Genomic DNA, 21,937 nt, shown 5'->3' with positions numbered 1-21,937 from the left:
TTGCCCAGGCTCATCTCAAACTCCTGGGCTCAAGCAGTCCTCCCACCTCAGCCTCCCAAAGTGCTGGGACTATAGGCATGAGCTATCATACCCAGTCTGGTTAGAATTCTTAAAGATAGCTGAGATATATACATGTTTAACAGTAAAAAACGAAGTGTCAGAGAAGGGAAAGCTACAAAGAGAAGAGGATAAACATAGGAATTGGGATCAAATGAGCATTCACTAGAATGTAAGCTCCGTGAGCGCAAGCATTTTTGTCTTTTTTTGTTCGTGATGTATGCTCAGTGCTTAAAACAGTGCCTGGCGCTTAATAGATGCTACAGAAAGGGACATATATTTTCAGAAAAGGATAATTAAAAATTTGTTAATCTTCTAACCATTATAAATATTTTATAGTTAAGGATAAAAGGTCTTCATAACATTAAAAACAAGTTTCTGAATAATAATTTACATACAGCAAAATAGACCTGCCTTAGGTCAGATTTTTTTGGAATTAAACTTCTGCTTAGAGTATTTTCAGTATGATTTGTTTGAATATTATAATATGTTTATTCTTTTTTTTTTTTTTTTTTTGACGGAGTCTTGCTCTGTTGCCCAGGATGGAGTGCAGTGGCGCGATCTCTGCTGACTGCAAGCTCTGCCTCCCGGGTTCACGCCATTCTCCTGCCTCAGCTTCCCGAGTAGCTGGGACTATGGGACTACAGGCGCCCGCCACCATACCTGGCTAATTTTTTGTATTTTTAGTAGAGACGGGGTTTTACTGTGTTAGCCAGGATGGTCTCGATCTTCTGACCTTGTGATCCGCCTGCCTTGGCCTCCCAAAGTGCTGGGATTACAGGCGTGAGCCACCGCGCCCGGCCTTATTCTTTTATTTATCTATTTGTGTTTAATTTTTTTTTTCTTTTTTTTTGAGAGAGGGTCTTATTCTGTCACCCAGGCTGGAGTGCAGTGGTGCAACCTTGGCTCACTGTAACCTAAACCTCCTGGGTTCAAGTGATCCTCCCAACTTAGCTTCCCAAGCAGCTGGGACTATAGGTGCACACTACCACACCTGCCTAATTTTTGTCTTTTTTGTATAGTTAGGTTCTTGCTATGTTGCCCAGGCTGATTTTTACTCTTTTATTTTATTTATTTATTTTTTTGACACAGTCTTGCTCTGTCGCCCAGACTGGAGTACAGTGGCGCAATCTCAGCTCACTGCAACCTCTGTCTCCTGGGTTCTAGCAATTCTCATGCCTCAGCCTCCCTAGTAGCTGGGACTATAGGTGCATGCCACCATACCTGGCTAATTTTTGTATGTTTAGTAGAGATGGAGTTTCACCATGTTGGCCAGGCTGGCCTTGAACTCCTGGCCTCATGTGATCTGCAAAATGATAGTACTTGAATAGTTTATTTGGTTTATGACTTTGGAAAAATTAGGAGAGAAAATTTAGAAGAAAAGGTAATGAAAATTATTTCATTTCTCTTTCACAGGACTTTGCAAGAGGATAATCCAAGTGGAGTCATTCTTAGTACTGATGATTATTTTTATATAAATGGACAATACCAGTTTGATGTAAAGTACTTAGGAGAAGCACATGAATGGAACCAGAATCGTGGTAAGAACAGATAATCAGATTCTGGGTAATGTTATGAGTAATATAGAGAAAAAATTCACTTAGTATTTGTTTGTGTGTTTCTTTTTGTTTTTTGAGACAGGGTCTCGCTATGTTGCACAGGCTAGAGTGCAGTGGCGTGATCTTGGCTCACTGCAGCCTTGACTTCTGGGTTCAGGTGATCCTCGCACCTTAGCCTCCCAAGTAGCTGGGACCACAGATGTGCCACCATGCCTGGCTAATTTTTGTATTTTTTGTAGAGACAGGATCTCACTTTGTTGTCCAGGCTGGTCTTGAATTCCTGGGCTCAAGCAATCTGCCTCTCTCCGCCTCCCAAAGTGCCAAGTTTGCAGAAGTGAGCCACTGCGCCCAGTTAAATTGGCTTGGTATTTTTTTTTTTCCGAGATGGAGTCTCACTTTGCGCCCAGGCTGTAGTGCAGTGGTGCAATCTGGGTTCAAGTGATTCTCCTTCCTCAGCTTCCTGAGTAGCTGGGATTACAGGTGCATGCCATCACACCTGGCTAATTTAGATATTTTTTTGTAGAGACGGAGTTTCCCCTTGTTGGCCAGGCTGGTCTCGAACTCCTGACCTTAGTTGATCCGCCTGCCTTGGCCTCCCAAAGTGCTGAGATTACAGGTGTGAGCCACCGTGCGTGGCCTATAACTGTATAGTATATATAAAATTTTAACTATAATTAACATTAATTCTTATGTTACATAGTGAGAAGTGAGTTTGTCTTATAGGGTTGTTATAAGGATTCAAAGAGTTAATTTTTGTCAGGTACTTAGAATATTGTGTGGCATATTTAAGTTATCAGTAGGGATCTTTTGAGAAGTAAATCTAATTTTCTACTTGGGTCTCAGAATAGCTGTGAGGAAATTGCAGTTGTTTCCTATGTGTCTTTTTTTTTTTTTTTTTTTTTTTTTTGACACAGTATCTTGCTCTGTTGCCCTGGCTGCAGTGCAGTGGTGTGATCTCAGCTCACTGCAACCTTCACCTCCCATGTTCAAGTGATTCTCATGCCTCAGCCTCCCAGCCTGAGTAGTTGGGACTATAGGCGTGTGCCACCATGCCTGGCTAATTTTTGTATTTTTAGTAGAGACGGGGTTTTGCCACATTGGCCAGGGCCAGGCTTGTCTCAAACTCCTGGCCTGAAGTGGCCTGCCTACCTCGGCCTCTGAAAGTGCTGGGATTGCAGGTTTGAGCCACCATGCCCAGCCTGGTTACTACTTTCTAAAATGGAATTTGAACCACTAGAAATGGAATTTGACCAGTTAACCACTGGTTTTCCTTAGATTGGTTTACTCTTTTTTTTTTTTTTTTTTTTTGAGACGAAGTCTTGCTCTGTCGCCCAGGCTGGAGTGCAGTGGCGCGATCTTGGCTCAGTGCAACCTCTGCCTCCCGGGTTCAAGTGATTCTCCTGCCTCAGCCTCCTCCCGAGTAGCTGGGATTACAGGCACGTGCCACCATGCCTGGCTACTTTTTGTATTTTTAGTAGAGACAGGATTTCACCATGTTGGCCAGGCTGGTCTTGAACGCCTGACCTTGTGATTCACCTGCCTCGGCCTCCCAAAGTGCTGGCATTACAGGCATGAGCCACTACGCCTGGCGATTGGTTTACTTTTTATGGAAGATAGTGTGAGAATAAAAATGACTCTCTAAACTGAATCTGTAGGGACATCATAGGTAAAAATTTAGTTTCCTTGCTAGCATAACTGTCTATTCAGTGAAGATGGTTTTATCATTAAATGTTTATTTGCATAGTTTGAATTTTCTATGGAGAATCTTATTAAGATATAGGGACTATATTTTCCTCAGGTTTTTTTTTTTTTTTTGAGACAAAGTCCTGCTCTGTTGCCAGGCTGGAGTGCAGTGGCGCGATCTCGGCTCACTGCAATGTCTGCCTCCCGAGTTTAAGTGATTCTCCTGCCTCAGCTCCTGAGTAGCTGGGACTACAGGCATATGCCACCACGCCCAGCTAATTTTTGTATTTTTAGTAAAGACAGGGTTTCACCATGTTGGCCAGGATGGTCTCGATCTCTTCACTTCATGATCCGCCTATCTTGGCCTCCCAAAGTGCTGGGATTACAGGCATGAGCCACCGCACCTGGCCCTCAGTCTTTTATGATAAGTGTACTGTAAAGGTGATTCTTGAGTTTGCCATCTTTAGACATTTTTAAATTTTTATATATTCTTTTTTGAATTAAAGATTAAGAATTCAGGAATCTGAAAATGCCAACATAACTAAAACCAAAGGAGGCAGTATGATTTGGTGATGAAGATCACCCTTGGATTCACCAGTTACTAGCTATATGATCTTGTGCAAGTTACTTATACTTTCCAAGGCCCAGTGTCCCTTTTGTAAAAGGGAATAATAATACTTAACTCCCAGAATTGTTGTGAAAGTTAAATGAAGGTAAAAAGTGTTAACATTGGCTGGGCGCAGTGGCTCACGCCTGTAATTCCAGCACTTTGGGAGGCTTAGGCAGATGGATCACCTGAGGTCAGGAGTTTGAGACCAGCCTGGCTAACATGGCGTTACCCCATCTCTACTAAAAATACAAAAATTAACTGGGCATGGTGGTGCACACCTGTAGTCCCAGCTACTTGGGAGGCTGAGGCAGGAGAATTGCTTGAACCTGGGAGGCGGAGGTTTCACTGAGCCAAGATCCCACCACTGCACTCCAGCCTGGGTGACAGGGCGAGACTGACTCAAAAAAAAAAAAAAAGTGTTAGCATGGTTCAGCATGCCCTTATAACAGCAACAGTAATACATGTTAATAGGTGGAATTCATTTTAAAACTGCTTTGTTAAGACAAAATTCATGTGCCATACAAATCATCCATTTAAATTGTACAATTCGATGGTTTTTAGAACTTAATATTCGGGGCTGTACATTCATCCCTACACTCTATTTAATTGGGTTTTGCTGCAACTTTTAGAACACGCTAAATGTTAGAACATTTTTATCATCTCAGAAAGATTCTGTACCTATTAGCAGTCACTCTTCATTTCTTTCCAGTCTGTGTTTTGTCACTATAGATAATTTGCCTATCAAATTCACCTACAACATGTGGACTTTTGTGACTGGCTTCTTTCACTTAGTATAATGTTTTCAAGCTTCATCCATGTTGTAGCATGTGTTTCATTCCTTTTTATGGATGAGTAAGATTCCATTGGGTGGGTATATCACATTTTATTAATCTGTTCATCAGTTAATAGACATTTGAGTTGTTTTCACTTTTTGGCTATTAAGAACAGTGCTGCTATAAACAAACACACATGTCTATGTCTAGCCTTTTTAGGAACTGCCATGCTGTTTTCCAAAGCAATCACACCTTCTTATGTTTCCTCTAATAATTTATGAGGGTTTCAACTTTTCCACATCCTCACCAACACTTGTTATTGTCCGTTTTTTTGATTATTCCTATTCTGGTAGGTGTGAAGTGGTATCTCATTGTGGTTTCAATTTGCTTTTCTCTGATGGCTAATGATGTGGAACATCTTTTTGTGTGTTTATTGGCCATTTGTATATCTTCTCTGGAGAAATATCTATTCATATTTGCTCTGTCACTTAGACTGAAGTGCACTGGCATGATCTTGGCTCATTGCAACCTCCGCCTCCTGGGCTCAAGTGATTCTCATGCCTCAGCCTTCCTAGTAGCTGGGATTACAGGTGCATGCCACCATGCCCGGCTAATTATTGTATTTTTAATAGAGACGGGGTTTCACTATGTTGGCCAGGATGGTCTCAAACTCCTAACCTCAGGTGATCCGTCCACCTCAGTATCCCAAAGTGCTGAGATCATAGGTGGTGTGAGGTACCGTGCCCAGCCTCCTTTGCCCATTTTTAAGTTGGTTCTTTGTTTCTTCGTTAGTGAGTTGTTAGAGACTGGGCAGAACTTTGAAAACTTCCAAATAAATTACTTGTAAGACTTACTTGTTGTGGTACATCATTAATTTCCTGTATGGTCTAATTCCTTTGGAAGAAAGGTAAGAAAATCCCTTGTGCAATGGTGTATTATAAAGTTTTCTTTATTTCAGATCATTACATTGTGTGTGTGTGTATATTTGTCCATTTGTGTTTGTTGTTTTTAAACTTTATTTTTGAATAATTTTAGATTTATGGAAAAGTTGCAGAGATACTGTGGAAAGCTTCTGTATACCCTTCACTCATTTATCCTTCATGTTAACATCTAATATAACTAGGATGCATTTGTCAAAACTAAAATTGGTTTATTATTATTAACTAAACTCAAGACTATAGTTTGATTTTAATTTTTCTACTCAAGGTCTTTCTCTCTTGCTTGACAGTCTTAATATGTGGGGTTTTTTTTGAGACGGAGTCTTACTCTGTCACCCAGGCTGGAGTACAGTGGTGTGGTCTCAGCTCACTGCAACCTCTGCATACCGGGTTCAAGTGATTCTCCCGCCTCAGCCTCCCAAGTAATTGGGACTACAGGCTCGTGCCACCACACCTGGCTAATTTTTGTATTTTTAGTAGAGACGGGGTTTCAATATGTTGGCCAGGCTGGTCTCGAACTCCTGACCTCATGATCCGCCTGCCTTTGCCTCCCAAAGTGCTAGGATTACAGGCGTGAGCCACCACGCCCGGCCTTGTTTTGTATTTTTTAGGCAGAGTCTCACTCTGTTGCCCAGGCTGGAGTGCAGTGGCCCGATCTTGGCTCACTGCAACATCTGCCTCCTGGTTTCAAGTGATTCTCTTATCTCAGCCTCCTGAGTAGCTGGGACTGCAGGTGGGCATCACCACGTCCAAATAACTTTTGTATTTTTAGTAGAGATGGGAGTTCACCATGTTGGCCAGGCTGGTCTTGAACTCCTGGTCTCCCAAAGTGCTGGGATTATGGGCGTGAGCCACCATGCCCAGCCAACCCATACTTACTTAATCTTTATGTCCCCAAAGGGATATTTAGAAGTTGAGCAGTGAGTAAAATTAGCACGTTGTGTTTTTCAAATTATGAAAAGATCAGATTTTTTGAAAATCACAATCTTAATATTGTTATTTAAAAAATGATTTTTAATTATCTGTTATGTTTTTCAGCAAAAGAAGCATTTGAGAAGAAGATATCTCCTATAATTATAGATAATACAAACCTACAGGCATGGGAAATGAAACCATATGTTGTTTTGGTTAGTACCATAAGTTGTCATAAGTTTATAACAGTTTGTATGCAATTATTGGGGAACATTAATTATGAAAGTGAATCTGAAGCACTTAAGAATCTCAGAAGCTTGGATAGTCTGTAAATGAACTTTCCTTGGTCTTCAGCAAAATGAGGAAATTAGGCCATTTAGCTGAGTTTTTCCATAAAGGTAAATTTTTTAATTCTGAAATTCAATTTTTGAACTCTAAGATTGTTTTGTTTTTTTGGGGTCTTTTATGAAATTTAGTGGTACTAAATTATAATTTTTTTTTGTTTGTACATATGTTATATATATTTATTTCCTTTTCCTCATACTTGGCAGAATCAAAATTTCTTGGTCCTTTGTTTTTCCCCAAATTTCTTTTGAAATTTTGCTGTTCTGAGAAATTCAGCATTCTGTAAACTCAGCTATTTTCTCTGAATTTGCCAGATTTCTTTTAATGTTGAAGCCTTTTCCCTTTACCTGACCTATACCTAATCCTCTTTCCCTTCTTGCTCTTTTTTGCCCACCTTTTTTTTTTTTTTTTTTTTTTTTGAGATGGGGTTTTGCTCTTGTTGCCCAGGCTGGAGTGCAATGGTGTGATCTCGGCTCACTGCAACCTCTGCCTCCTGGGTTCACGCGATTCTCCTGCCTCAGCCTCCTGAGAAACTGGGATTACAGGCGCCCGCCACTATGCCCAGCTAATTGTTTGTATTTTTAGTGTAGACACGATTTCACCATGGTGGCCAGGCTGGTCTCGAACTCCTGACCTCAGTTAATTCACCCACCTCGGCCTCTCAAAATGTTGGGATTACAGGCATGAGCCACCATGTCTGGCAGAAAATTCTTTATCTTCCTTTCTTAACATTTTTTTTTAAAGAACATTCTGTCATTAACACAGGTAGAATTTAAAAAATTACTGTGTAGTATTTTCCTCTTGTGGTTATACCTTCACTTATTTAGTCAGTTCTGTATTAATAGCCATGTAGTTATTTGTATTCTTTTGCTGTTACAAATACTGGAAAACTGGCTATCCTGGCATATATCTAATATATGTATTATATAAATAAATGCTCTTATATAAGTGTTTATCAGTAGCATAAATTTCTTATAGTTAATTGCTGGGTTAAAGTGATTGTATATTTTCCCATTTTAACACACTCATCAAGATTAGATAATCTTTACATTTTACATGTTATAAATTTGGAAACAATAATTTTAATTTCTTGGAAATACCTATTTTAAAATGTTTTTGTCTTTGTTGTATGTAGTCTCAGAAACACAAATATAAAGTCCTTTTTCGGGAACCAGACACATGGTGGAAGTTTAAACCAAAGGAACTTGCAAGGTAAAACTTGGAGGCTACCTAACATGCTTTTTATATAACGGCAGACAGACAAGGTCCATCTAGATTTTTGCCCTTGTAAATGATGAATGAATTGATTAGATTGTAACTTCATTTCTATTGCTTACAGCTTTTTGTCCAGTTTTATGAAGAGTTTGTGTTTCTAAAATTGAGTTAATTTACAGTAAAAATTCCCCTTGTATTATATATTCTGTATCTTATTACCTTTTTTGAGTTTTTATTATTTATTTATTTACGTATTTATTTATTTAAATATAGAGACAGGGTTTTGCCATGTTACCCAGGCTGGTCTTGAACTCCTGGCCTCAAGCGATCCTCCTGCCTCTGCCTCCCAAAGTGCTGGGACCACAGGTGTGAGCCACCATGCCCAGCCTGTACTTTATTACTTTGAATCATATGTTAATATCTAAAACTAGAACAGACCCTAGGATTTGGCACACCTGAACTATGTGCTACTGGGAGATGTGGATTGTTGTAGCTGCTTAGTGACTTAGAGCACTGGAAGGTAGTACGGACGTAGAGATGGAAAGGTAGCAAATATCCAGCTGTCCAGATATCTTACTCCATGCCTGCCTCCCACTATGGCTATACTTTTTTCTTTATTCCGTTGGTTGACTTGAATAAAAATGTTAGTCAAGGCATGGACGTACAGTGTGTTTTGCTTTGTGTTCTATACTTCCATAGAGATAGCCCTAACTTCATTTTGGTTAGGTTATTTTTTTTTCTTGGCAATTTCAACTACCTTTAGTACTAAAGGACAACCTAATTTTAGTAAATTCACAGTGTTGTGTGATCATCACCCCTATGTAATTTCAGAACTTTTCCATTTCCTCCAAAGAAGCCCTATGCCTACAAGCAGTTACTCTGGTTCCCCCCTCCTCTTGGCAACCACTAATGTGTGTTCTGTATTTATGGGTTTTCCTGTTGTGTATACTGCATATAAATGGAACATACAATATGTGGCTGTTTGTGTCTGGCATCTTTTCACTTAGCATAATGTTTTTAAGGCTCATTCATGTTGTAGCATGTGTCACTACTTCCTTTTCATTTCCTTTTGAAAGATTACTGAGTTTGGTTTTCTGATATTTCATTTAGGATTTTTGCGTCTTTATAAATAAATGAGATTGACCTACAGTTTTTTTTTTTTATTCCTTGACTTGTCTTGCCTCACTGTGATATCATAGTTTTAGGATCATGAAATTAATTGGGAAGTGTCTCCTCTTTTCTTCTTTTCTAGGTTTATCTAAGTTTGAATGTTAGAATTTACTTTAAAAATTCTTTGGATCTGATGTTTTCTTTGTGAGAATGTTTAGTTGGAATTTTTCCGTTATAGCAACGTTTCCAAATTTATTAAGACTTTATTAAAGCAATTATAGTAGTCTCTTACTGTTTACACATCTACTGTGTTAGCAGTTAAGTTCCCTCCTGCAATCTTAGTATGTTTATCTTCCTTCTTTTTTCTTTATTATTCTCATCAGAGATCAGATTTTTTAATTAGCCTTTTCAGATAAACAAGTCTCAGCTTTATTTGAACTCCACTGTAAGTTTTTTAATGTTTAATTAATTTCTGCTTCTCATTATTCTACCTTTATTGCTTTAAAAAATCAATTTTCCTTTTTTTATTCTCTTGTGTTTTAAACTTCTCTACTTGAAGGTTTAGGTCATTTTCTAATATGACGTTTGATGTTAAAATTTCCCTATGTATGCCAGGTGTGGTGGCTCCTGCCTGTGATCCCAGTACTTTGGGAGGCTGAGACAGGAGGATTTCTTGAGCCCAGGAGTTTGAGATTAGTCTGGGCAACAGAGTGGGACCCTGACTCTACAAAAAATAAAAAAATTAGCTGGGTATAGTGGCGTGTGCCTGTGGTCCCAGGTACTCTGATGCTGAGGTGGCAGGATTGCTGTAGCCTGGGAGGTCGAGGCTGTGATGAGCTGTGATTGTGCCATTGCACTCCAGCCTGGGCAACAGAGCGAGACTCTGTCTTCCAATAAAATAAAATTTTCCTATGTATTATTTCAGCTGCTCTCATAATTTTAATATATAATACTTTGTTTTATTTAGTTATTTTCTAGTTTGTATTATGATTAATTTCGTTCTTTAACTCTTGGGTTATTTAGTACTGTGTTTTTAAATTTCTGAACAGATGAGTGTTTTGTCTTTTATAAAAATTGGTTTTCAACTTAACTACAATAGGTCAGGTTGTGTAGTTTGTACGATACTAATTCACTGATATTTTTAAGATTTTTTTGGCCTAGTTAAGTGTTGATTTTTTATACATTTCATATTTGCTTGATAAGAATGTACATGATTACAATGTGTTAATATATCCATTAAATCATGCTTATTGTTACTCATATCTCCTATATTTGAGAGATGAATGTTGAAATCTCCCTTTATTATGTTGAACTTGTAGTTTCTCCTTATAATTCTGCCTATGTTTGCTTTGTATATTTGGAGGGTAGTTTTTGAAATGTATACAAGCTTAAGATTTTTATATTACCCTAATTAATTGAACCTTTTATGATTTTCTAGTGATTTTCTTTTGTCTTTAGTAGTGATTTTTGTTGTAAAGTGTAATTTGTCTAATATTGATAGACCTACATCAGCCTCCTTTTAGTTAGTATTTGTTATTTCTTTTTTCATACTTTGAATATTTTTATGTTCGATGTATCTCTTGTAAGCATGATGGCTGGATTTTTCGAAATCCACTCTGTCCACCTTGACTTTTAACTGATAAACTTAGTTCTTTTATGGTTATTTTGGTTATTCATATAATTGATCTTGTTTCTTACAATTATTCATATAATTGATCTTGTCTCATTCTGTGCTTTTTGTTTATCTCACCTTTTCTGTGATTGTTCTTCTATTATAGAAAATGATGTAGTTGGATTTTTTTTCCTATCATGCGTTATTTAAATTTTTTTTTTTTTTTCGAGACGGAGTCTCGCTCTTTCACCCAGGCTAGAGTGCAGTGGCGCGATCTCGGCTCACTGCAGGCTCCGCGCCCCGGGGTTCAGGCCATTCTCCTGCCTCAGCCTCCCGCGTAGCTGGGACTACAGGCACCCGCCACCTCGCCCGGCTAATTTTTTGTATTTTTAGTGGAGACGGGGTTTCACCGTGTTAGCCAGGATGGTCTCGATCTCCTGACCTCGTGATCCGCCCACCTCGGCCTCCCAAAGTGCTGGGATTACGGGCGTGAGCCACCGCGCCTGGCCTTAAAATTTTTAAAACTGTTTCCAAATTTTGTATTAAATTTTTTTCTTCTCTACTAATTTGGAAATCATGTATACTATTTTTGTTCTTTTAGTGGTTACCTTGCAAGTTTTATCATGCAGACTTTAAATCTAAAGTCAAACCGTTTTCTTGGCTTTCCTCCTCACGCATACGAAGACTTTAAAACATTGTAATTCTGACACTTGCCTCCCTCTCAATTTACATGCTGTCATTGTCCAGAATATACAGGTAGTGTTTGTTTTCACTTATTCATCTAGTTATTGCTTTCTGCTTCATTTTTTTCTTGCATCATATACCTTTCATCTGGGAATTTCCTTCTGCCTGATGTTCATCTTTGAGAATTTTCTTTACAGTAAGGGTCTGCTTGGTGTCAAATTCTTTTTTTAAAATCTGCAAATCTTTTTATTGCCCTCATTCTTGTAAGATAGTTTTGCTGGATATGTATATTCTATACTGACAGTTATTTTCTGTTGTCGAAGATAACACTTGAAGTCAGCTGTCATTCTAATTGTTTCTTTGTAGATAACTAGTTTTGAAATGATTTTTTAAAATTTCTGGTTGCTTTTAATATCATCTCTTTGTCTTTGGTGAATGACAATTTCAGTACTATGTTTCTAGTTATGGATTTCTTATTTTTTATCTTGTTTGGCATTTGTTGGCTTCTGAAATTAAGGGATTGGTGTTTTTCATCAGTTCTGGAAAATTCTCAGCATTTTTCTTTACATTGCTTCCGTCCCATGCAGTCTCTTCTCTTTCCGGGACTTAGATTAGATGTATACTAGAACTTTTGGCTCTGGCTCCTATGACTCTTAACCTCTCTTTCATATTTTCTATCTCTTTGCTTCTCTGTGATCTGAAACCAGACAAGATCGAGGTAGGTAAATATGAAAGCCAGATTTGCCCAGCTGGCAAATGCATATTATTCCTGGGATCCAGTCACAAAGCCTTGAATTCAACCCAAGACAGGAAAGTTGCAATTGAGATGTTTTCATTAAGACCAAACCTTTGAGGAGCTAAAGCATAACATCTGGCCTCCTGGCAGGTATAAACCTAGATGCTGTGTGAAAGAACTCCGAGTTGAAGGCCTCAGAATTCTCATATATTAAGTTCAACCAAATATGAGCTTATAATAAAAAACATTTTTAAAAAAGCCACCATGAGTGAAAACACAAACAACTAACTTCATATTTGAGCATCTAGAAACTTCAAATACTAGAATTTTTTTTCTTTGTTTGAACTTAAAGTGTGTAATGTAAGAAATCCTTAACAAAATGAAAATTAGAATCCAATTGTATATATTGTGGTCACAATAAAGCAGCTTTGATATTCTTATCTATTAGAAATATATTATTGTTTTTCTAGGCATATGTTCTGATTTTTAAAAACTTAATTATCAATATTCCTTCAACCCTTTTCTCCCCTGGAATTTTCAGGCGTAACATTCATGGGATAAGCAAAGAAAAAATAACAAGAATGTTGGAACATTATCAGCGTTTTGTTTCAGTGCCAATAATTATGAGTTCTTCGGTTCCAGAGAAAATTGAACGTATTGAGTTGTGTGCGTATTCTTGTGAGGATAGAAGCACTAGGTAGGTTAAAATGCCTTATGTACGAAATTCAATTTGAAATATAATTGTTAAAAAGTATAATTTTGGAGCTTGTGGAATCATTGCTGATAAACTTTAAAAATAAGGTGGACTTGGCCGGGTGTGGTGGCTCACACCTGTAATCCCAGCACTTTGGGAGGCTGAGGCAGGTGGATCACCTGAGGTCAGGAGTTCGAGACCAGCCTGACCAACATGGAGAAACCCCGCCTCTACTAAAAGTGCAGAATTAGCCGGGCTGTTGCGCATGCCTGTAATCTCAGCTGCTTGGGAGGCTGAGGTAGGAGAATTGCTTGAACCCGGGAGGCAGAGGTTGCGGTGAGCTGAGATTGCGCCATTGCATTCCACCCTGGGCAACAAGAGCGAAACTCCATCTCAAAAAATAAAAAAAATCAATAAGGTGGACTTTTGTTATTTTTAAGGGTTTAGTTATAGTCTTACCTGGAGTGGGATGTATGTAGTTATCAAGAGAAGTACGAGTTCATATGAGAGATGACATGACAGTTCTTTTATTGTCCTCAGAGTTTTGTGAGTCCGTGATGATGCTATGAATTCTCCTGCCAGTTTTACGTGATGCTCGCTGCTAATCCAGTATTTCCCTTATCTTCTCGCTGTTATTATTTTGTATCCACTCAAATCACTTCTTAATTTCCTTAAGTTTTAATGAAAATACTCTTTCAAGCTAGTGTTATAAAAATTATTAACGGTACACTTTTACCAAGTAATACAAGTCATGGCCTTCTGACAGTTTGCAATCCAAGGTAGCACTGATTCTGTTTAGCAATGAAGACACATAAACAAGTGAATAAATAAAAACAGCATTAATTAACAGACAGAGTAAAGAAGAAACCAGAGGTCTGAATTATCCGTATGTTATGATGGTAAGGGATAGAGAGGCTCTGTTAAAAAGGAGTTGGGAATAGGGAAGAGAAAATTTATAAATGCTTTTTTTATTGAGAAACAGTGTTGCAAAGTGGTTAAGAGCATGGACTCTTGAGCTATATTTCCTGGGTTCAAAAAGTCCCAAAGCTTTGTAGTCTCTGACAAGTTACAAAATCTTTCTGTACTTCAGCTCTTCATTTCTAAAATGCCAGTAATAACACTCTGCTCATAAAAATCTTATAAGGATTATGAATTAGTACATGCAAGAGACTTAAAGTAGCATCGTCTAACACATAGAAAACTCAGCGTTAGGTATGATTTCACTTAGGAAGGCATCCTGCGAGAGTTGGGACTTCGAGCACTCCTGAAGTTAAAAAAAAAGGAAACATGTTGACAAATTTAATCGAGAAAAATTAACTGAAGTTGAGAGTATAATGATTTGCACAAGTGCTCTGAGTATGAAATTAACATTAAGTATGGCTTTAAAAAATCTTACCAAATGACATTTCAAAGGAAAGCTCTTTTTCTCTAATTTCTCTTAATCGGGCAAACAGTGTTGGTTGGCCCTTTGTGACTTTGTAAGTGAAGCTTCCTCTGTATCAGACCTATTTTACATATGCTTAGCTATGTAAAACTAAGGTCAGAAAGAAGCCAGGAAAGTGGTGTCCTCTCCCGGGAACAAATTCAGAGCTTTAACTTTAATGCATAATTAACACCTAAACTGAAAATCTCATATGTACTATTCAATTTAAAAAAAAGTTTGCTTCATATATGCCAAGCATCATGCTAGGTAATGGGGTTACAACAATGTAATGTGTTCATAGTGTATTAGAGAAAGATCAAAATTAGCTTTTATAATTTTAATGTAGTTTATTTATAAAATTTTCAGAACAACTGTTAAGTGCCCTGTCAATTAATGCTTCTTTAAATCATAGTATTGATGGCAGCATAAGAGACTTTCTCATGATACACTTTAAAATAATCTTACAGCCCAAGAGACAATGAAGATATTCTCTCTGAAAAAGAAGAAAATATTTTATCTTCATCTTTGAAGCATCTAGAGTTCATTGAAGAGAAGAATCTTGACATAACCAAAGAAACAATGTTACCTGAGAATGTTACGTATCTCTCTAATGCAGATTTAAACAAAAGAAGAAAAGAAATAAGTGATATGAGTCCTAGCATTCAAAGTGCTTTAATTCTGGAAACTCCACATATGTATTTTTCTGACTCTGAAAGCAAACTCCAAGCAACAGACAAAAGTGAAGAAGAGCAAATAGAAATGGTGGCTGTAAAAGGGTATAGTAAAACTGACACAGATAGTTCTATGGAGAGAGTATCACCTATTACTTGCTGTAGTGAAAATCATCAAGAAGACTGTGATCTTGCAAATACTGGACCACTTCAAAATGAAAAATCCTCACCTGGTGAAATAGTGGAAGAAAGAGCAACAGTAAAGAAAAAAGCCTTTGGGAAGCAAAAAAGCAAATCGACTTTGGAAAAGTTCCCAAGACATGAGCTATCAAATTTTGTTGGTGACTGGCCAGTTGATAAGACTATTGGTCAGAGGACAAAAAGGAACAGAAAAACTGAAAAAACTTCATCTGTACAAAGTGACAAAAAGTATAATTACCCTCAGTCACACAAATTAGTTAACAGTGTATCTGTGAATATAGATTGTGTCCAGCAACGAGGATCTCCACATGAAAGTGTAGAGGATGGCACAAAGTCACAATGTGATGATGCTTCAGAGCCACTCGATAGCTATAAATACGATGCTTATAAAAATATTGAAAAAAACTCATTCAACATTGTGGGTGACTGGCCTTCATCTGATTCTTTAGCTCAGAGGGAACACAGATCAAGAATGCCAAAGACTGGCTTAAGTGAGCCCAACCTAGAAATTGGAACAAATGACAAAATGAATGAAATACCCTTATCTACAGCACATGAGGCCTGTTGGGACACAAGCTCTCAAAACCTAAAGACATTGGGTAGCTCCAATCTAGGAAGTTCTGAAATGCTACTCAGTGAAATGACCTGTGAGAGTCAGACTTGTCTAAGTAAAAAGAGTCTTGGGCAACACACATCATTGCCTCTTACTTTTACCAATAGTGCACCAACTGTTTCTGGAGTAGTAGAACCACAAATGTTAGCTGAATGTCAAGAGCAAATGCCTAAGAGAGACCCTGGAAAAGAAATAGGCATGTGCACCCAGACTGAACCACAGGATTTTGCTCTTTTATGGAAAATAGAAAAGAATAAAATTAGCATTTCAGATTCTATCAAAGTATTAACAGGAAGATTAGATGGATTTAAGCCAAAAGTTTTCAATATTAACACAAAATCAGATGTTCAAGAAGCAATTCCATATAGAGTAATGTATGATAAAAGCACGTTTGTTGAAGAAAGTGAGCTTACCAGTGCAGATGAATCTGAAAATCTTAACATTCTTTGTAAACTGTTTGGATCCTTTTCATTAGAAGCCCTGAAAGACTTATATGAAAGGTGTAATAAAGATATTATTTGGGCCACAAGCCTTTTGTTGGATTCTGAAACTAAGTTATGTGAGGATACAGAGTTTGAGAATTTCCAAAAATCGTGTGGTGGATCACAAATTGGGCCTTTTTCTCTGGGGTTGAATTTGAAAGAAATGATTAGCCAAAGAGGAACTTTAGAGAATTGTAATTCTCCTGTGCCAGAGTTTAGCCATGGGATTGGTATTAGTAACGCTAACTCACAGTTTACTTGTGATGCAGAAAGAGGAAACTCAGAGCAGGCAGAAATGAGAGCTGTCACTCCTGAAAACCATGAATCAATGACAAGTATATTTCCCAGTGCTGCTGTGGGTCTAAAGAATAATAACGACATACTTCCTAACAGCCAGGAAGAACTTTTATATAGCAGTAAGCAGTCCTTTCCAGGTATTCTGAAAGCTACTACTCCTAAAGATATGAGTGAAACAGAAAAAAACCTAGTAGTCACAGAGACTGGAGACAACATACATTCTCCTTCACATTTCTCTGATATTTTTGACTTTGTATCTAGTACTTCAAATCTTGAATTAAATGAAGAAATTTATTTTACCGATTCTCTTGAAATAAAGAGAAATGAAAATTTTCCAAAGGATTATGTGAAATTTTCAGATGAAGAAGAATTTATGAATGAAGATGAGAAGGAAATGAAGGAAATTCTAATGGCAGGAAGTAGTTTATCAGCTGGAGTTAGTGGGGAAGATAAAACCGAGATATTGAATCCCACTCCAGCGATGGCCAAATCTCTGACCATAGACTGTCTGGAATTGGCATTACCCCCTGAACTGGCTTTTCAACTTAATGAATTATTTGGTCCTGTTGGTATTGATTCAGGTAAGGAAAAAGTAAATGATCGTGTGTGTGTCTTTGTGTGACTAGACTATAGAGGGTTCTATTTTTTTTTTTTTTTTTCTGAGACGGAGTCTTGCTCTGTTGCCCAGGCTGGAGTGCAGTGCCTCAGTCTCGGCTCACTGCAACCTCTGCCTCCCAGGCTCAAGTGATTCTCCTGCCTCAGCCTCCAGAGTAGCTGGGATTATAGGCATGTGCCACCATACCTGGCTAGACAGTTCTATTTTGATTGTAAAATTATATTCTATGTTACCTGAAATGCAAAAGTAATTTTATGTTGCCTAACTTCACATAGTGCCTTATTTTTGACACATTTCTGGAGGACTTTAAAAAATACAATAGGAAGAAACAGAGACTATTTATATGGAGTTTGTATTTATCCTATACATAGTTTGAACGTTTTCTCTGGTATTTACTTCACACTTAATTGTATGGATGAACCTTTTAAAATCCTTTGGTGCTACTCCAGATACATTTAAGACAAGATTAATGTTTTAGAACATATTTATTGAAAAGTCTTGACTAATAGAAATGAATAAACATATTTAGACTCATGGAAAGGAATAACAGATTTACTGTGAAGCTTTATATAACTGCAGTAGTCAAGAAGTGTGAAGGCAGTAACATAGCATATAACATAAATAAATACTCTAAGATTTAGTAAATAGAAGCATAAGTTAGGAATTAATAATACAAGTTAGTTTTGTGATGCATGAGGTGGTTTAGTATGTTTTCTGCAAATATATAATGAGTAATAATTACATTTTCTTCCCTCCCCCTTCCCCCACAAGGGTCTCTAACAGTTGAAGATTGTGTGGTTCATATAGATCTGAATCTGGCGAAAGTGATTCATGAGAAATGGAAAGAATCTGTAATGGTTGGTAGGCTTCTTTTTATAAAGAGCTCCTTTTTTGTCCATTTTGAACCTTTGAATTTCAGTAAAATCTACCACATAATATTAAGGAGTTCTATTGAATTTTGACTTTGAGATGGAAGAGTTCTATTGAATTTTGACTTTGAGAGAGAATGAACTTGTACCACTTAACAGATTACTGTCTTTTTTTTTCTGTCTTTTCAGTAGTTTAAATATTTCCAAACAGCCAAATTATATAATTAGCGATGGAGCTCATTGTGATTGTTGATTTTTTTAATCTTTTTTTCTATTTTAGAGACAGTGTCTAGCTCTGTTGCCCTGGTTGAGTGCAGTGGCACAGTCATAGCTCACTGCAGCCTTGAACCACCGGGCACACGATCCTCCTGCCTTAGCCTCCAGAGTAGGTAGGACTATACAGGTGCCTGCCACCACACCTAGGTAATTTTTTTTTTTTTTTTTTATAGAGGCGAGGTCTCACTATGTTGCCCAGGTTGGTTTTAAATTCCTGGCTTTCTTTAAGTGATCCTCCTGCCTTGGCCTCCCAAAGTGTTGGGATTATAGGCATGAACCACTGTGCCTGACCTGTTTTTTTTTTTTAAGAAAAAAATTATAAGCAGTGAGTTTTTCACTCCTGGAATTAAAGACTTCAATGCTGATTGGTTAAATTTCAAAGACAGTTTTTATTTAAAAATTTTTTTTCAGACCATTCTCCATAACAAGAAATTTTTTTTTTAAATGCTGTATTTTTACCATTCTAGAAGTGGAAAAAATATGTAGCTGTAGTCATACTTCATAATTTTCATTATCTAACTTTATTGTTTTACTTAGAGTAAGAATGGTTTATAGTTATACGAGGAGAAATGATTTCTAGAGAAAAATAATATAACCTTGTGTCCTTGTTTACTAATGCACTCCCTGTTTGCCAATCTCTTGCCTGGCTTTCGTGTTTAGGAGCGACAAAGACAAGAAGAGGTGTCTTGTGGCAAGTTTATGCAAGGTAAAGCACATGCTTTTATTTCTAACGTCTTAATGTTGAAACTTGGTGTGTGTGTTTGAATTTTAACTCATTCTAAATTACTTCCACAAAATACGATACCCACAAATTTTGATTTGAAAATAAAAGTTTTATTTATTTATTTATTTATTTATTTAGAGATGGAGTCTTGCTCTGTCACCCAGGCTAGAGTGCAGTGATGCCATTTTACCTTACTGCAACCTCTGCCTCCTGGGTTAAAGCAATTCTCCTGCCTCAGCCTCCTGAGTAACTGGGACTACAGGTGTGTGCCACCACGCCTGGCTAATTTTTGTATTTTTAGTAGAGATGGGGTTTCACCGTATTGGTCAGGCTGGTCTTGAACTCCTGACCTCAGGTGATCCACCTGCCTTGGCCTCCCAAAGTGCTGGGGTTACAGGCATGAGCCACTGCACCCAGCCAGTTCTTTGTATTGAACTTTCATGAGTGCTGTGGAACACCTAGGGTATGCTCTCAAAGTATTTCTTGTTGAGGTTTTGCTCTGCATGAAAGAAAACTTTTGGTTTGACAGCAGTAGAGTGTTCATGTGTTTGATCAAGAACATCATTGAAATATTACTTGGTTATTCAAAGTTTTTATTGATGTCAGTATTGTTAGACCACAAAACCCAGCCTGCTTTTTGGTACATCCTGTCAACTTGAAAATATTTGATTCCAGATGACTTGTCTTAGACAGTGTTGTCTTCAGTGACTGTTGTGAGGTGGCAGACCTGTTACTAAGCATCCTCCTTTTGTGCCTGAATTCCTCCACATGCCTCTGTTGTCCACTCCACACTGGGACCAAGGCAAGGAGTTCCACCTTGAAGATTCTTAGGATCCACTTTGGTCCAGACCTGTGTTCATGTCATAGCCTCAAGAGCTACAGCTGATGTAGGGATAGAGGTGCCCAAAGGATGGTGTGCAAATGCCAGTGTCTATTGTTTCTTCAGTCTCTAGGACAGCAGAGGAATATATCAGAATGTGTTGATACTCCTCTGAGAAGTAGAAATGTTACACATTAAATCGTTGTGAACTTCGTAGAATGTTCAGTTCCTTATTTTGAATATCATTTGCCCACTCTTTATTGTGTGCCTTCACTGAGTTACAGGTTTGCCAAAGTAATCGATCTTCTTGGTCCTTAGAATGGGTGGCCAGAGCTGACTGTAGCTGTTATGGTTGCTCACTTCCAGCTGGCTATAACTTCCTCTGTTTACCAGTGTCCTGTATACATGTCACTATATTTTGGGTTGATATGATATGAAAAAGAGTGGGAAGCATTGAGTCAGTTTAAAATTATACACAGACTGGCCAGGTGCAGTGGCTCACGCCTGTAATCCCAGCACTTTGGGAGGCCGAGGCAGGTGGATCACCTGAGGTCAGACCTCCTGGCCTCAAGACCAGCCTGGCCAACATGGTGAAACCCCGTCTCTATTAAAAATACAAAAATTAGCCGGGCATGGTGGCGGGCACGTGTAATCCCAGCTACTTGGGAGGCTGAGGCAGGAGAATCGCTTGAACCTGGGAGGCAGAGGTTGCAGTGAGCCGAGATTGCGCCATTGCACTCCAGCCTGGGCAACAGAGCAAGACTCCGTCCCAAAAAAAATAAAAATTATACACAGATCATTACTCTTTTAAAATATTGCTACATTAACGCACACTGTTTCTTACTTGCAATGACGTGAAGATGTATTTTACAATTTCAGAGTTGTGTTATATTTACAAACTGAAAATTAAAAAACTATTCCCTTGGTCTCTGAGGTAAATGTAACAGAATGAATAATGTTTAATTTATACATTTATTGTTGAGAGTATGACAGTATTTATACTACTTTGTAGATCCTTCCTTGGTTGGACATACCGGGCTTGATAATCCCGAACAAAAATCATCTCAGAGAACAGGCAAAAAATTACTGAAGACTTTAACAGCATCTGAAATGCTACCTTTATTGGATCATTGGAATACTCAAACTAAAAAAGTATCACTCAGAGAAATAATGTCAGAAGAAATTGCCTTACAGGAAAAACATAATTTGGTATGAATTAATATAAATATTAAGCTACTGTCTCTGATTCTGGTTTATTGTGTGTGTTTACTTTGTGATTTTTTCCAAAGTATTTTCTAGTCTAGAATCCATATTTAACCTGATTGAATTTAATGTTAAAATTGAAAAATGTTTTAAGTATAATTTGAAGCTGGAGGTTTTTGCTTCAGGGAAATTAGTTAATACTCAACTATAAGCCATCCATGTTAAGTTTGCGTTGTTTCAGATTTAATTTTATATGTGATTGAGCTGCATCTTTCTTTTTCTTTACCTTTTTTTTTTTTTTTTTTTTTGATACATGGTCTTGGCTCTGTTGCCCACACTAGACTACAGTGGTGTGATCACAGCTCTTGGAAGCCTTGACCTCCAGGGCTCAAGCGATCCTCCCACCTCAGCCTCCTGAGTAACGGGGACTACCATGCCTGGGTATTTTTTTTTTTTTTTTTTTTTTTGAGATGGAGTCTCGCTTTGTTGCCCAGGCTGGAGTGCAGTGATATAATCTTGGCTCACTGCAACCTCCATCTTTCGGGTTCAAGCGATTCTCCTGCCTCAGCCTCCCAAGAATCAGGGACTACAGATGTGTGCCACCATGCCTGGCTAATTTTTAGTAATTTTAGTAGAGACGGGGTTTCACCGTGTTGGCCAGGCTGGTCTCGAACTCCTGACCTCAAGTGATCCACGTGCCTCAGCCTCCTAAAGTGCTGGGATTACATGCATGAGCCACCATGCCCACGAATTTTTGAATTTATTATAGAGACAGTTTTGCCATGTTGCCCAGGCTGGTCTTGAGTTCTGGGGT

General features: G+C 38.0%; 1 protein-coding gene across 2 annotated transcripts in view; it reads left to right on the top strand.

The window, feature by feature from the left end:
- The window catches only part of N4BP2 (NEDD4 binding protein 2), a 94,583-nt gene that overhangs the window by 45,363 nt on the left and 27,283 nt on the right, over positions 1-21,937 (top strand). For both annotated transcript variants that reach the window (XM_003258604.3, XM_004091649.2), the window contains 8 exons: positions 1,474-1,598; positions 6,659-6,747; positions 8,013-8,089; positions 12,776-12,931; positions 14,819-17,196; positions 18,003-18,088; positions 19,037-19,082; positions 20,933-21,129. In XM_003258604.3, coding sequence (XP_003258652.1) covers positions 1,474-1,598; positions 6,659-6,747; positions 8,013-8,089; positions 12,776-12,931; positions 14,819-17,196; positions 18,003-18,088; positions 19,037-19,082; positions 20,933-21,129 — 3,154 coding nt within the window. The remainder of the gene's footprint in view (positions 1-1,473; positions 1,599-6,658; positions 6,748-8,012; positions 8,090-12,775; positions 12,932-14,818; positions 17,197-18,002; positions 18,089-19,036; positions 19,083-20,932; positions 21,130-21,937) is intronic.

This window comes from Nomascus leucogenys, chromosome 20 (assembly GCF_006542625.1).
Source record: "Nomascus leucogenys isolate Asia chromosome 20, Asia_NLE_v1, whole genome shotgun sequence".
Classification (NCBI taxonomy): Eukaryota; Metazoa; Chordata; class Mammalia; order Primates; family Hylobatidae; genus Nomascus; species Nomascus leucogenys.
The sequence above is the reverse complement of the archived record's forward strand: the minus strand, read 5'-3'. Positions and strand labels throughout refer to the sequence as shown.